This window comes from Dipteris shenzhenensis, chromosome 20 (genome assembly GCF_047967505.1).
Source record: "Dipteris shenzhenensis isolate YYH24624 ecotype China chromosome 20, Dip_SZ_1.0, whole genome shotgun sequence".
NCBI classification, from domain to species: Eukaryota; Viridiplantae; Streptophyta; class Polypodiopsida; order Gleicheniales; family Dipteridaceae; genus Dipteris; species Dipteris shenzhenensis.
Window position 1 is genome coordinate 51,124,864 of NC_141615.1, and position 12,452 is coordinate 51,137,315.

The 12,452-nt window shown below is 42.3% G+C and overlaps 1 protein-coding gene across 1 annotated transcript; it reads left to right on the top strand.

Moving 5' to 3' along the window:
• Window positions 1-2,133: 2,133 nt before the first annotated feature.
• Window positions 2,134-12,246, top strand: LOC147889817 (transmembrane 9 superfamily member 7-like). The gene is made up of 7 exons (XM_087391177.1): window positions 2,134-2,339; window positions 2,656-2,820; window positions 2,960-3,069; window positions 3,170-3,287; window positions 3,397-3,509; window positions 10,365-10,518; window positions 10,628-12,246. Exons 1-7 carry the CDS (start codon window positions 2,205-2,207, stop codon window positions 11,783-11,785), a joined length of 1,953 nt encoding a protein of 650 aa, XP_087247303.1. The 5' UTR covers window positions 2,134-2,204; the 3' UTR covers window positions 11,786-12,246.
• Window positions 12,247-12,452: the final 206 nt, after the last annotated feature.

Below are 12,452 nucleotides of genomic sequence, written 5' to 3' on the forward strand. Positions count from 1 at the left end.
TATGCTCAAGAAATCATGGTCCCACGGCAATGACCGCTACTAAAAATAGAACCTGAGATGCCTCAAAACATGGGTGCCATTGCATAATCGGACTCAGCAAGACAATCTACAAATATCTCTCTTCTGCTGGAACTCCAAAATCCCAACCAATGAGTGAGAAATGGAGCTTCCTCCTGTTGCCCTCATTTGCCCATAGAAATCTTCTCAAAAGTTTCTCAGCCCCATGACTTTTCTTGAAGTTTCAAATGGAAACAATGTAAATTGTAGTAGTTGAGAGGACATGTTGAATCATCAACAGCTTAGCATACCACCCCTTGAATCATCAACAGCTTGGCATAGCACCCCTTGGATCATCCTACCTCCACGCCCTTCTTGAAAAGGCCTATCAAAGGGATAGTACGCATAGCAAATAGAAGTAGGGTGAGATGGCACGCTTGCCTGATTGATCTTTTTAATTCAAACATGCCAACCACTCCTACATTCAGACACATAATTGTAGAGGCATTTCTGATCTTGTTTACACTATTCCCATTCTTGCTGTTCTTTCACTTCCCGTTCCTACTGATCTCAGCTATGACGTTCGGTTTTTGATAATCAGATGTTTATCTTTGCATGCCTGTAGTGTTTTTACTCTAAGAAGGTATTCTCGTTAAAAGCTACTCAAGGCAGATGTATATATACAATTGATATCTTAATATAAACCCTCATTTTTGAAAAAAAATAAATAAATAAAAATTGTAGAGCCATTTCCAAAGAGGGTTTGAACCATTTTCACAAACCACTTTCCAAATCCTAAATACTCAAGCATCAAGCATTTGTTATCCCACCTAATACGATCGTAGGCTTATTCGAAGCAAATCGAAAGCAAAGATCTTGTTAATAAATAGATTTTTAGAATCATTGGGGGACTTTTGCATACTTGAAGGAATTTGAAAATGTTTAAACCAACACGTGTGTGCGCGCGAGTGTGTTTACATATATATATGTATGTATGTATGTATGCATGCATGCATGCATGTGTGTGCGTGCGTGTGTGCATGAGTGCGTGCATGCATGTGTATGTATGTATGCATGCATGCATACATACACACATACATACACACACACACACACACACACACACACACACACACACATGCACACACACAAAGCATGCAATGTGTGTGTGTGTGCAATTCCACAAAAAAGAAAGTGTGTGTGTGTGCATGCGTGCATGCATGCATGTATGCACGTGTGTGTGTATGTATGTACGTATGTATGCATGTATGTGTGTATGTATGTATGGTACATATGCATGCATGCATGTATGTATGTATGTGTGTGTGTGTGTGTGTGTGTGTGACAAGGATTGTAAAATAATTTTGAATCTCATAAACCAATGTAGAAATCTAAGTATGCCATTTTCCCTCGCTTGAGAATCTACTGAGAATGGAGTTATGACAAGTCCTTCACGATTGGCCCTTTGGCCAACCTCTACATGAATGGTAAAGGAGAGATTGGAGAGTCTTTGGCAAGATACCTTGTTGCCTCACCACCTTGTTAAACTTGTATGTTGACTTAACTTGACAAACATCTTGTGAAATTTTACATTCTCATTGCAAGATAGCAAGATGATAATCCTTGGCCCACTATAGTGTGTGTTGCAAGGGCTTCATGCAAGTGTGTTTACACATTGTGTGCCCAAAGTTGGGCAGATAGGGGCATGGGACGATGTCGACTCCACGATAAGATGCTCAGAAAGGGGGTGGATAAAACCTTGGGTAGTAGACTCCCCCCTTGTCCCCGGCCAAGTTGTGAACCATGGAAAAAAGACATGAGTTGAACCAATAAGCTGAAGCCTAGTTGTCGATGACAGATGTGGGACCCTTGACATAGTTATCATAAATCTTCTCCTGCCTGTGCTATGTGTGTTTAAAGCGAACCACGATTCCTCAAGAAGATGGGCAAGTGTGAGGGCAATGGGAAGAGGCATCAAGGCGGGGTGCAACCATGCGAAGGCCAGATACACGTCTAAGGATACGGTGGGGGGAAACGAAGGGTGTTTACAGACTAGAGCCGGCCAGTGGTGGAAACAGTAAACAACCTAAGCCATAAGCAGGGTTGGGGTTAAAACCTGGGAGATGTAAGGTTGGGAATTGTGCCCCCACGTCCTTCGTCTCGTTCCCCACAAACACACTCACACTCTCTCACATACGCATAAGCAGATGCACCTTCTTCACTCAGCCCTGGCTATGGCGTCCAAGATGGCTATGGCGTTCTTCCTCTTTGCTTGCCTCGCCCTCCTTCCTGCCTCCCTTGCCTTCTACCTTCCAGGCGTCGCCCCGCAGGACTTCAAGACGGTACAATTCCCCACTTATGCCTCCAATCTGCCTGCCTTCCCTCAGTCGGTTGGATTGCTCCCTCCCTTTCAGCTCAGGAATCGCCTCGCATTTTTTGCCGTGGTCATTTGTGTGCATCGTTCTTCCTATACGCTTTGCTCTTATGGCAAGATTTCTTTGGGCATTCTATACTTCAAGCTTCCGGCTTGGATGTTTGTTCTTTTACCCGAGTAGATCTGCTCCTTCATAGAGGGCAGGATCTGATTTCCGAAGCGAGTCTGGAAAAATGTTCCGTTTTCTCATCCTTTAAATGTGGTTTCGTCATTTACATCGACAGGGGGACGAGTTATATGTGAAGGTGAACAAGCTGACTTCCACAAAGACACAGTTGCCATACGTGTACTACGATCTTCCTTACTGTCGACCCGAGAATGTCGTTAACAGCGCCGAGAACCTTGGCGAAGTCCTCAAAGGAGATCGAATTGAAAATTCGCCCTACACTGTGAGATTAGAATTATGGTGTTGTCGGAGATCTCCATAGTATTGATTATTAACCCGTTGCTCGCAATGACTAGCCGTTGAGTTTAGAGCCGTGCACCTAAGACGACTTTACCTTGTTTTTTGTGCTGTCTCCATTGTAGTTCCGAATGAGAGAAAGCAAATTGTGCAATGTTGTCTGTAAGCTCGACCTTGATACTGAAAAAGCAAAGAAATTTAAGGAGAAGATCGATGATGACTACCGAGTCAATATGTAAGTACAGACAATCTAAGGGCGTGCTTTGTTGTGGCAGAAACATAGTTTACTTGTGATTTCTACCAATTGCTTGATGGAAATATGTAAAACGTTTCAGGATCCTCGATAACCTACCTGTTGCAGTCAAGAGACAAAGGAATGATGGCAACTCTAATTTAGTGGTTTATGAACGAGGTTTTCCAGTAGGATTCAAGAGGAAGTACTCTGATGCTGGGGTAAGGCTTCTTTGTATAACAGCATGAAATGGACTAGCATGGTGAAAACAAGGTCATGCAAGACTCTTTTAATGCTGCTGTCACATGGTGCTTTTTTTTCGTGTGCTAGAAAGAGGAAGAGAAGTATTACATCCACAATCATCTTGCATTTGAGGTTCTGTATAATAAGGATCCTGGTGCAGAGACATCTCGAATCGTTGGTTTTGAGGTCTCCCCTCTAAGGTATTGTGTATGCTGTACCTTATCTTTATCCTTTTGTTCTGGGAATTTGTTTGCCAAAGAGGAGTTACGTTTTGTAGGCGGCCTACAGGAGTTCAGTGCATGTGTTTATCGTGGGTTCTGGGAGATTCCATCTCAATATCGTGGATTAATGATTGTTTTGTATTGGTCATTCCGTTGTTCTATTGTCAGTGCCACAGTCTCATATGTTAGGTGCGATTTCACATTTTAGATCTAGATTTTCATATCTGTATGAGGCCAATTTGAGGAGTGGCATCACTATGTTTCCTGAGAGCTAACTAATGGTGTATGTAGGCATGCTGGGTTCACAGTGGGCCCTAACAACTCCATGTGCTCCTTCTCACTTTGACCATCCTCAGCCACATCATCAGATTTTTCTTGGACATTCCTTGTATCTTTGGGAACTTGATTAGATGCTTCTAATTTAGGAGCCGCGTTCTACATGTCTAAAATAGCATTGTTCTCCATCCCTGGACAATAGGGTTGAGACCTCATGTGCATATGCTTCTATTGTGCTCAGGCTAGCTCCACTCTCGTGTTATGTATAGTCATACAGTGGATGACAGCTTTACTTAGGACCTGAGGTTTTTATTTCTGGTCTCCTTTCGTCTCTCTTTTCAGACCCTTTCTCTCACCTTTGATATCCGAGCTGGTCGTGTCTAAATCTTTAATCTATTTAGTAGGAAAACTATTATCCTACAATTGGAGTGAATTTATCACTTTCGGGACACAGATAGCTGTGGAGCGAAGGAGCTTTGGTCAAACATTCATCGGAATAACCCAAATTATGGGAGGCGAAACCCAAAAAACTCATTCTACCATTTCCTTGACGTTTTTGCAAGCACTCAGTGTTAATTTTTTCCGTGCAGAACCACCATGTCTTTATAAAATCTAGGGATGAAACCTATGAGGTATTTACACTCAAATTTAGGCTGAGAGGTGTCCATTTTACCACTCTCCAAATAGACTGCCCATATTGCAATTTACATCCTCTTAAATCACACTTCAAAAGATGAGGGTAGAAACACTGGTGGAAACATGGTCTAGCAAGCTATGGGAATAACCCAAATCATGGGAGTTATAATGTTGTTCTACCACCCCTTGACATTTTGCAAGCCCTCAAAAGTGTCAAAATTTTCCATGCAGAAGCGCTAGGGGGAGACGATGCATGCACTGTAGCACTTCAACCTACAATATGCAGATACCATTAATGAGAGGATGAGATACAAGGTTACGTACGCACACTTGAAAGTTGGGGATGAAACTATTAGGCTATTTACTCTCATTTTTAGGCCTAGAGACATGTCTATTTTACCACTCTCCAAATACAGACTCCCCATATTGCGATGTACATCTTGAATGTCCCATCTTAAATTGCACTTTAAAAGATGAGGGTGGAAACATAGGTGCTTATAGAGCAGAACTTGTATAAAGTGAAGCAACTATCAGTGACTTCCCCTTAAAAGTTGTAAGAGGTTAGAGTTTTTGGCAAACTTAATACTATGCTGGTCTTCAAAGTAGGATGCCAAGCGGTACACAAGTGTACTCTTCCTCAGAGCAACTATTCCTAGATTGGTGGTGCCATCAATGCTATCAGCCTAACCAACATTGGGGGATGCACATAGATTCAAGTCATTTTGACTGTTATACATTACTAAAAAATTGATGGTTTCGTAGATTTATCTTAGGACTTTGCGTGTTGCTTGTAAGTGGTTGAGTATTCCCATGGCATATTTCAAGTGTGGTCTCATGATTTCAAATAAATTTAAGCTATCTATGAGTCGATGGGATAGTTTTCAAATGTGACATTGACTTTGTGTATTAAGAAAGTTTGAATTGCATTCAAAGGGTGTATCTAATGGCTCTGCTTTTCCAGGTTGCCACGCCAACAATCTCACTTCAACATGTGCACACCAACTAAATAGAGAATACTCCGAGATGGAAAGAGACCACAAGTAAATAGAGAAACTCCAAATCTGGAAAGATGACACACAGTAGGACAGCCAAAATCTCATGTATATCTTAGATAGTATCAAGTACAAAACCTGCCAAATAGTGTGCCACCTACGTTGCAAGGTACATAAATTTATAACACCACTATATGCACCGTCTGCTGCATCTACTGGCCTATTGGTGTAGAACTCTCTCCAAGGTAGCCACATGCATCCAATGGCTTCAGTAGCATGGAGAAATGCCAACCTTCAATATGTGAATATGCAATTAAAAACCCTCTTTCAGAGTATGCCAATCCACTCTTTTAGAACAATACAAAATTTGGAAGCTGTAGTGAAGGCCAAGTTTGGGCAGATTAGGCTAGAAGAGCGGAAGGGAGAGAGGAGGAGGGAGATGGGGAAGGAGAGAGACCTTTTCTACATTGGTATCAGAGCTCCCACCGTGGCACCTTTCAACTTTCTTTCCGAATCTCAGCTTTATCCGTGCATGAGGCATAGGAAGAGAAAGCGTGCTGGGCAGCAAAAGGCAGAAAAAGGAACGAAATGATTATTTTGGCGGGCAAACCGTGGTAATTGCAAGGAGGCACAATACAATTTGCATTGCTCGACCTGCGAGCAAGGCAGAGGTGAAAGTTTAGAGAAAAGGGCAATAGAAATACCGGTCCATTGATCTCTGAGAATCTTGCGTGGGCATTGGAGTATGAGTCAATCCACCAGCTATTGCCCCACATCTTCGTCATTGCTCAGGTTTAGCAATGAACGCTTAGCCGCTGAAGCCCTTTTCAGCTGCTCCATGCTATCAGCCCTGCCATAGCTTTCAGCTGATCCATGCATAAATAATATATGCTGGCCAGATCTGTGATTCGTTTCCCTTGGAATGCGCTCAAGATCAATTGGTTCTTCATGTAGAATTTGTAATCGTGGGAGGGATATGGTTGATGCCATTGTGCAGATGAAGTTCAAGGATTTGTCACGAACTAATTGGGTCAGAGCCATCAACAAGAACGTCAATGTTATCAACTTAGTGCCTCGCTGGAGTTCCTGTATGGGGACCCTCAAGAAATCAGGGGAAGAACACAGCCCGTCCCCCAAGCAGCCAAATATGGCATTGATGCTAAGTACTGGGAAAGGTGCGAGAAAGAGCTCTTGATCATGAAGTTATGGCAGGTATTCCTGAGATAGCACCGAGCAGCCAAAGCAGCCACTCCCTACCATAGCTTTCAGCCACTCCACGCCATAGCTGTCCATCTTGGAAAGCGTTGATTAGGCATCCACAAAAGTTCCTGCTCATTTGGAAGAGGCCCCGATCGTCAAGCTCAAGGTCCTGTGACATTAGTTGCCTTAGGGCCTTATGTCATGGAGGGGAAAAAGGGGGGAAATATCTATTTTTTTAATGCCATGCAAATGCACCAAGGGAAATTGAGTGGGACCAAGGGAAATAGCACCCCATGCACTAGACCTCATGGTGCTATTTCCGCTACACTTGAGAACCATTGATGTGACATTCCTTATAGCCCTCTCTCATTTTCCCTTGGATCATTATGTCATGCATCAAGGGAAAAATGTCCAAACTAGCTCTTCCAAGGGAAAAACATCCAAAATAGCCATCATTATTTCCTTGCTTTTCCCCCTTCATGACATAATCCCCTTAGTACATTAGTTTGCAAAAGCCAATTTGTGCATTGAGCCACCGGCCCGACCCGCCATCGATTTTCATCACCTACATTGATCCGTGCTAATCCCATTCGTCGCTATCGCCACTGTCGATATGCAACCTTAGCCTTCACTGAGATTATTAATTAATTGGTTAGTTTAGCCAGGGCTAGGTTAGGCTAGGCGGTTAGGTTAGCAGATTAGTTTAGGTTTACTTAACTCGGGTTAGGTTAGGCTAGAAAGCTAACTTGGATCGGTTTAGGTGAAGTGCTGCCTTATCCTAACTGTCCTAGTGTCCTAGGTAGGTGTCCTTTTTGTCCTAGGTGACTTAAGAACATCCCCCCCTCCCCCAAAAAAGAAAAGGACAAAAAAACCTCAGGCCTTCATAGCCGAATTGTCTAGGCCTTTACCATCCCTTTCAAGCTGTTCTCAGCCCCATTTTGGCTCTTTTTCAAAGCTTCTTCACCCTCCTTTTGAGCCTCTCCATCACATTTCCAATTGTGAGATAGGCAGGAATTGATAGCATTCCAACACATGTGCATGGATTTGGTAGAGTGGGACAGCAGCAAAGCTTTATTACACACCATTGGAAAATGCCTATGGAGGGCAACACGCCTCTAGTTTTGGGCAGCTTATGTAGGGCTTTGAGCAGCATGCAAAAAGCTGAGGGCAGCTTCAACGTGAGGAAGCTTCACAGCGCACTGGAATCCTTTGATTACCAACCGCATTTTGTTATATCCCATTCCGTTGGATGTGTTGCATCAAGTATTTTCTCCTTTTGGGCTTATTGAGAAGATTGTTATTCAGGTGATCTCCCAGCTGAAATACACTTTTCCTCACAGGCTAGTGCATTGCAGCATGAAACAGCTTGCAAGGTCGGGAGATATATGATGGTTGTTGTACCTTACATATTTAGTTGCTACAACTGAGAGAGATGTCATTCTATGCTCAATGTGGAGATTCAAACGCAATAGAGCAGCCACCTGTTGCTGGAGCTATGATTCATAGAGGAGTAATGACAAAGGCTAAGCAAGCCTATAAAAAGATCTCTGGAGAATGCACTTATGCAATGCTGGTAATGCATTCAATGCAGCCCAGCCATGCTCTGCCTCTCCCTAGTATGCAGCCAAATCATGCTTCAAAGCCACTGAAGATGCCTATGTATGCCGGGCAAAAATCTGGTTATTTTCAGGCGATTACAGCTACAATTACAAATGGGTTTTGTGGGGCTGGCTGCTCAAATAAAAACAACGGCCCACATGATGGAAACAAAAATGGACAACAAGAGAAAGAGGGCTGTTATATGAGTTTGCAGAAGCAATGCATTGCTCCAGATGATGCCCTGGCAGTTCAGTATACTAATATAAGTAATACCTATATGTAGAGTGATGGAAGAAGCCTAAGGCCAGATGGGTGAAAAGATAGATGATGACCCAAGCAATGATGAGCACATATACGATAGAAATCAATCTGAAGATGTTGACCATGTTTCAGCAAAGACATCATCTTTGGAAGACATCCGAAAGACATGTCTGCCAGGCTCCAGCATCCAAGTATTGGAGCTTTAGGCCTAGAGACGGGCAAAAAGGATATATATTGGAGGGGACTATCTCTATCTAAGTCCAACTATGCACCCATTGTACACACTTTTTGATGTGACATCTATCCAATCGTACAAATTCAGATTTGCATTGTTCTAAAGACCAAAATTCTACAATGAAAATAAAAGAGAAAATGAAAGAGAAGAAAAATGAGCTAACCCAAAAAAATAATAGTAAAAGTTTAGAATAAAATGAAATGAAATGAAAAAATGATAAAAAAAGAGTAGACATACCTACCAAGAAAAGAAATGCTTATGTCGTCATCAGTTCAATGCTTATGTCATCATCAGTTCCTTTGCAATGGTTGAGGAGCTTACCTCTTGGTACCTTTGGATGCAGGGGGCAGCTCATAAGCACGCTGAATTTGCCTCATCTTGTTCTTCTGTCGAAATAAGACAGCACAAGCCTCATTGTTTCTTCTATGAGGAAAGTTACAATGTGTACATATATTTTGGACAGCAGTGCCTCCAAGAATACTAAAGAAAGTGTGGATTGAGAGCATCAAGCTTATACAGAGAGGACATGTTACATAGGACGAGATGTCCCTCATGATTCCACAAGAAAGGAATGTCTGCTTATCAAATGGAAAAATACATCCATTGCAACTCAATTCATCCATTCCATAACTTGACGAGAAAATGTCATGGTCAGCTTTTGTAGAAAAGGGAATAGGGGCAGATTAGAGAAAGGGGGCTAGAAGAGTGGAAGGGAGAGAGAGGAAGGGAGGGAAGGACATAAATGGGGAAGGAAAGGGAGGAAGAGGTGGGAAGACATGTTGACGGAACATGTCCCCCCTGCCTTTTAGTTTTTTCTATCAAAAGGCCTTGTGGTCCTTGTTTTGGAACTACTTGGCTCTGAAGTGCCATTGATGCCTTGTTTTTATGCTAACTTTTATACCATGGGTTGAAGGTTTTGTTGACCACCCAGGGCCACGTGGGTCTTCTCTTCTTTTCTGATCCTGTTGTGTAGGGCCCTCTAGTTTTTATTTTGGTCCCTTTCTTTTCTTTTTTTGGGGGGGGGGGGTCAAAGCCTTGCCCACTTTGCGTTTGACAATGCGTGGCTCCCAATGTGTGGGCCACTCCATAGATTTGTATGGGTATTCTATCAAATAATGCATGCAAGAAATAAAATCGAAGAAACTCAGTACGAAGACTTTGTATAAATGGATGCTCAAGTATGTGTGGGTGTGTGGATTTGTATGTGAGCATATTTTTATACTATACTGTTGGGGGCTGATGACGTCAGTGGGGATGTCATAGTAGCTAGTCCCTGCTATGCGTGATGGAGTTATGGTTTTTAACCTTACGAGTGACTATCATGAGATTGAAACTGCACTATGTTGTGTTTTTAGAGGATGAGTTTGGGAATGTTCCTGGATTCATCTAGGTACATGCAAGAAATAAAATCGAGCTAGAAGTAGGATTATTTTATTGTGCCTTTACCTAGTTGTATACACGTTTGTATAACAGGACACCTTTATGATATTCCCATCTTGTTAACCTTTGAAACTGCAGCTTTGATTTGGGAAAATTTGGTAAAGAAACTCGTCGTTTGTGTTGTTGCAATTAGCGTTTTTATCTAGCAGGTTGATACACAGTAGTATCACCATAGTAGCATTTTTTTGGCTGCAGTGTAAACCATGAGTACGAGAAGCCTTTGGATCCTGAGAAGCCTCGGCTTTCAACATGCAATCCTAATACTAAAGTTTATGTGACAAGTACCTCAACCCCCCAGGAGGTGGAGGAAGGACAAGAGATTATCTTTACATTTGATGTCACATTCCGGGTAACAGATAGTATGATTTCCTGTTTTTGTGCCCTGGATCTGTCCTGACTTAATTGTAGTAAGTGGATCATTAGCTAACACGTTTGGTTGCTTTCTTATTTCCCCCCAGGGTAGTGAAATCAAATGGGCATCTCGATGGGACACATATCTTCTGATGTCAGACGATCAGATTCACTGGTTCTCGATCATAAATTCCCTTATGATAGTTTTGTTTCTGTCAGGCATGGTAGCCATGATAATGATGCGGACGCTTTATCGAGATATATCCAAGTATAATCAGCTTGAGACACAGGATGAAGCACAAGAAGAAACAGGTTGGAAGTTGGTCCATGGGGATGTATTCAGGCCTCCCTCTCGTGCTGGTCTGCTGTGTGTCTATGTTGGATCAGGAGTGCAATTTTTTGGGATGACATTAGTGACAATGGTGTTTGCACTACTTGGTTTTCTCTCTCCAGCCAATAGGGGTGGTTTGATGACTGCCATGTTGCTGCTATGGGTATTCATGGGGCTGTTTGCTGGCTATACGTCAGCTCGGTTGTACAAGATGTTCAAGGGCACAGAATGGAAGAAAAATACACTGAAGACAGCTTTCATGTTCCCTGGCATTGTGTTCACAGTCTTCTTCTTCCTAAATACTTTGATCTGGGGTGAGAAGTCCTCGGGAGCTGTTCCTTTTGGCACTATGTTTGCTTTAGTATTCTTATGGTTTGGAATCTCTGTGCCTCTGGTATTCATTGGAAGCTATTTTGGCTACAAGAAGCCAGCTATTGAAGATCCAGTACGGACCAATAAGATCCCAAGGCAGATTCCAGAGCAGGCATGGTATATGCAGCCAGCATTCTCAGTGCTTATTGGTGGCATACTACCTTTTGGGGCAGTGTTTATCGAGCTTTTCTTTATCCTCACTTCCATATGGCTCAACCAATTTTATTACATCTTTGGGTTCTTGTTCATCGTATTTCTGATACTTATAGTGACTTGTGCAGAGATTACAATCGTCCTCTGCTATTTTCAACTGTGCAGCGAGGATTATCACTGGTGGTGGAGGGCCTATTTGACTGCTGGTTCCTCAGCACTGTATCTAATGCTCTATGCCACCTTCTACTTTTTCACGAAGTTGGAGATAACAAAACTGGTTTCGGGTATACTGTACTTTGGTTACATGATTATTATCTCCTATTCGTTCTTTGTATTGACAGGTACATTAGGCTTTTATGCCTGTTTTTGGTTTGTTAGAACCATATATGCATCAGTGAAGATTGATTGAGCGCAGCATGCTACAGTCAAGACGAGTTGATTTTAGCTAGGTCAATGCACATTTCCATGGTTGAAGAACATGGAAGAGGACCTGAAAAACAGCTGGCTGTTGAGTTAGTTTTTAAAGGTCTGCCATGTGGAAGGCAGCCACTCTAGGTTTAGACAGTTGTTTGACCTGTGGATTCAAAGTTTATGGAACTCTTGATTATTCCTGGAAGCAACAGTATGTATACGCACTTGTTGTCAGCCTGGGCAAATGCAAACTTTGATAGATCTTTTTCCACTGTAAATGAAATGTTCTCAAAATCTGTGATCTCTTGCACACAGAGCTTAAATTGTTATACAGAGAATTCAGTCCAGCTGGAATGTTATGCAGATTAGCTGAGATCCTCCTTTTTCAAGCACATATTGTACTGTTTGTTTTGTAAGTACTTTTTTTGGAACCCAGTGGGCAGTTAATACAAGTATTGGTTTGTTTACCAGCCTGTAGACTTGCAATTTGTGTATGTATTTGCCTTTGAAAAAAATAACCCAACACACTTACCGAGTATAAAGGAAAAAAGGACTACATTGAACTAAATGAAGTGCATTTATGGAATTCAGACCCAAATGTGGCATGACTCTCTATGTAGGTATGATGGAACGTATGAAGGTGTGTAGACGGGAGGCCCCTCCGT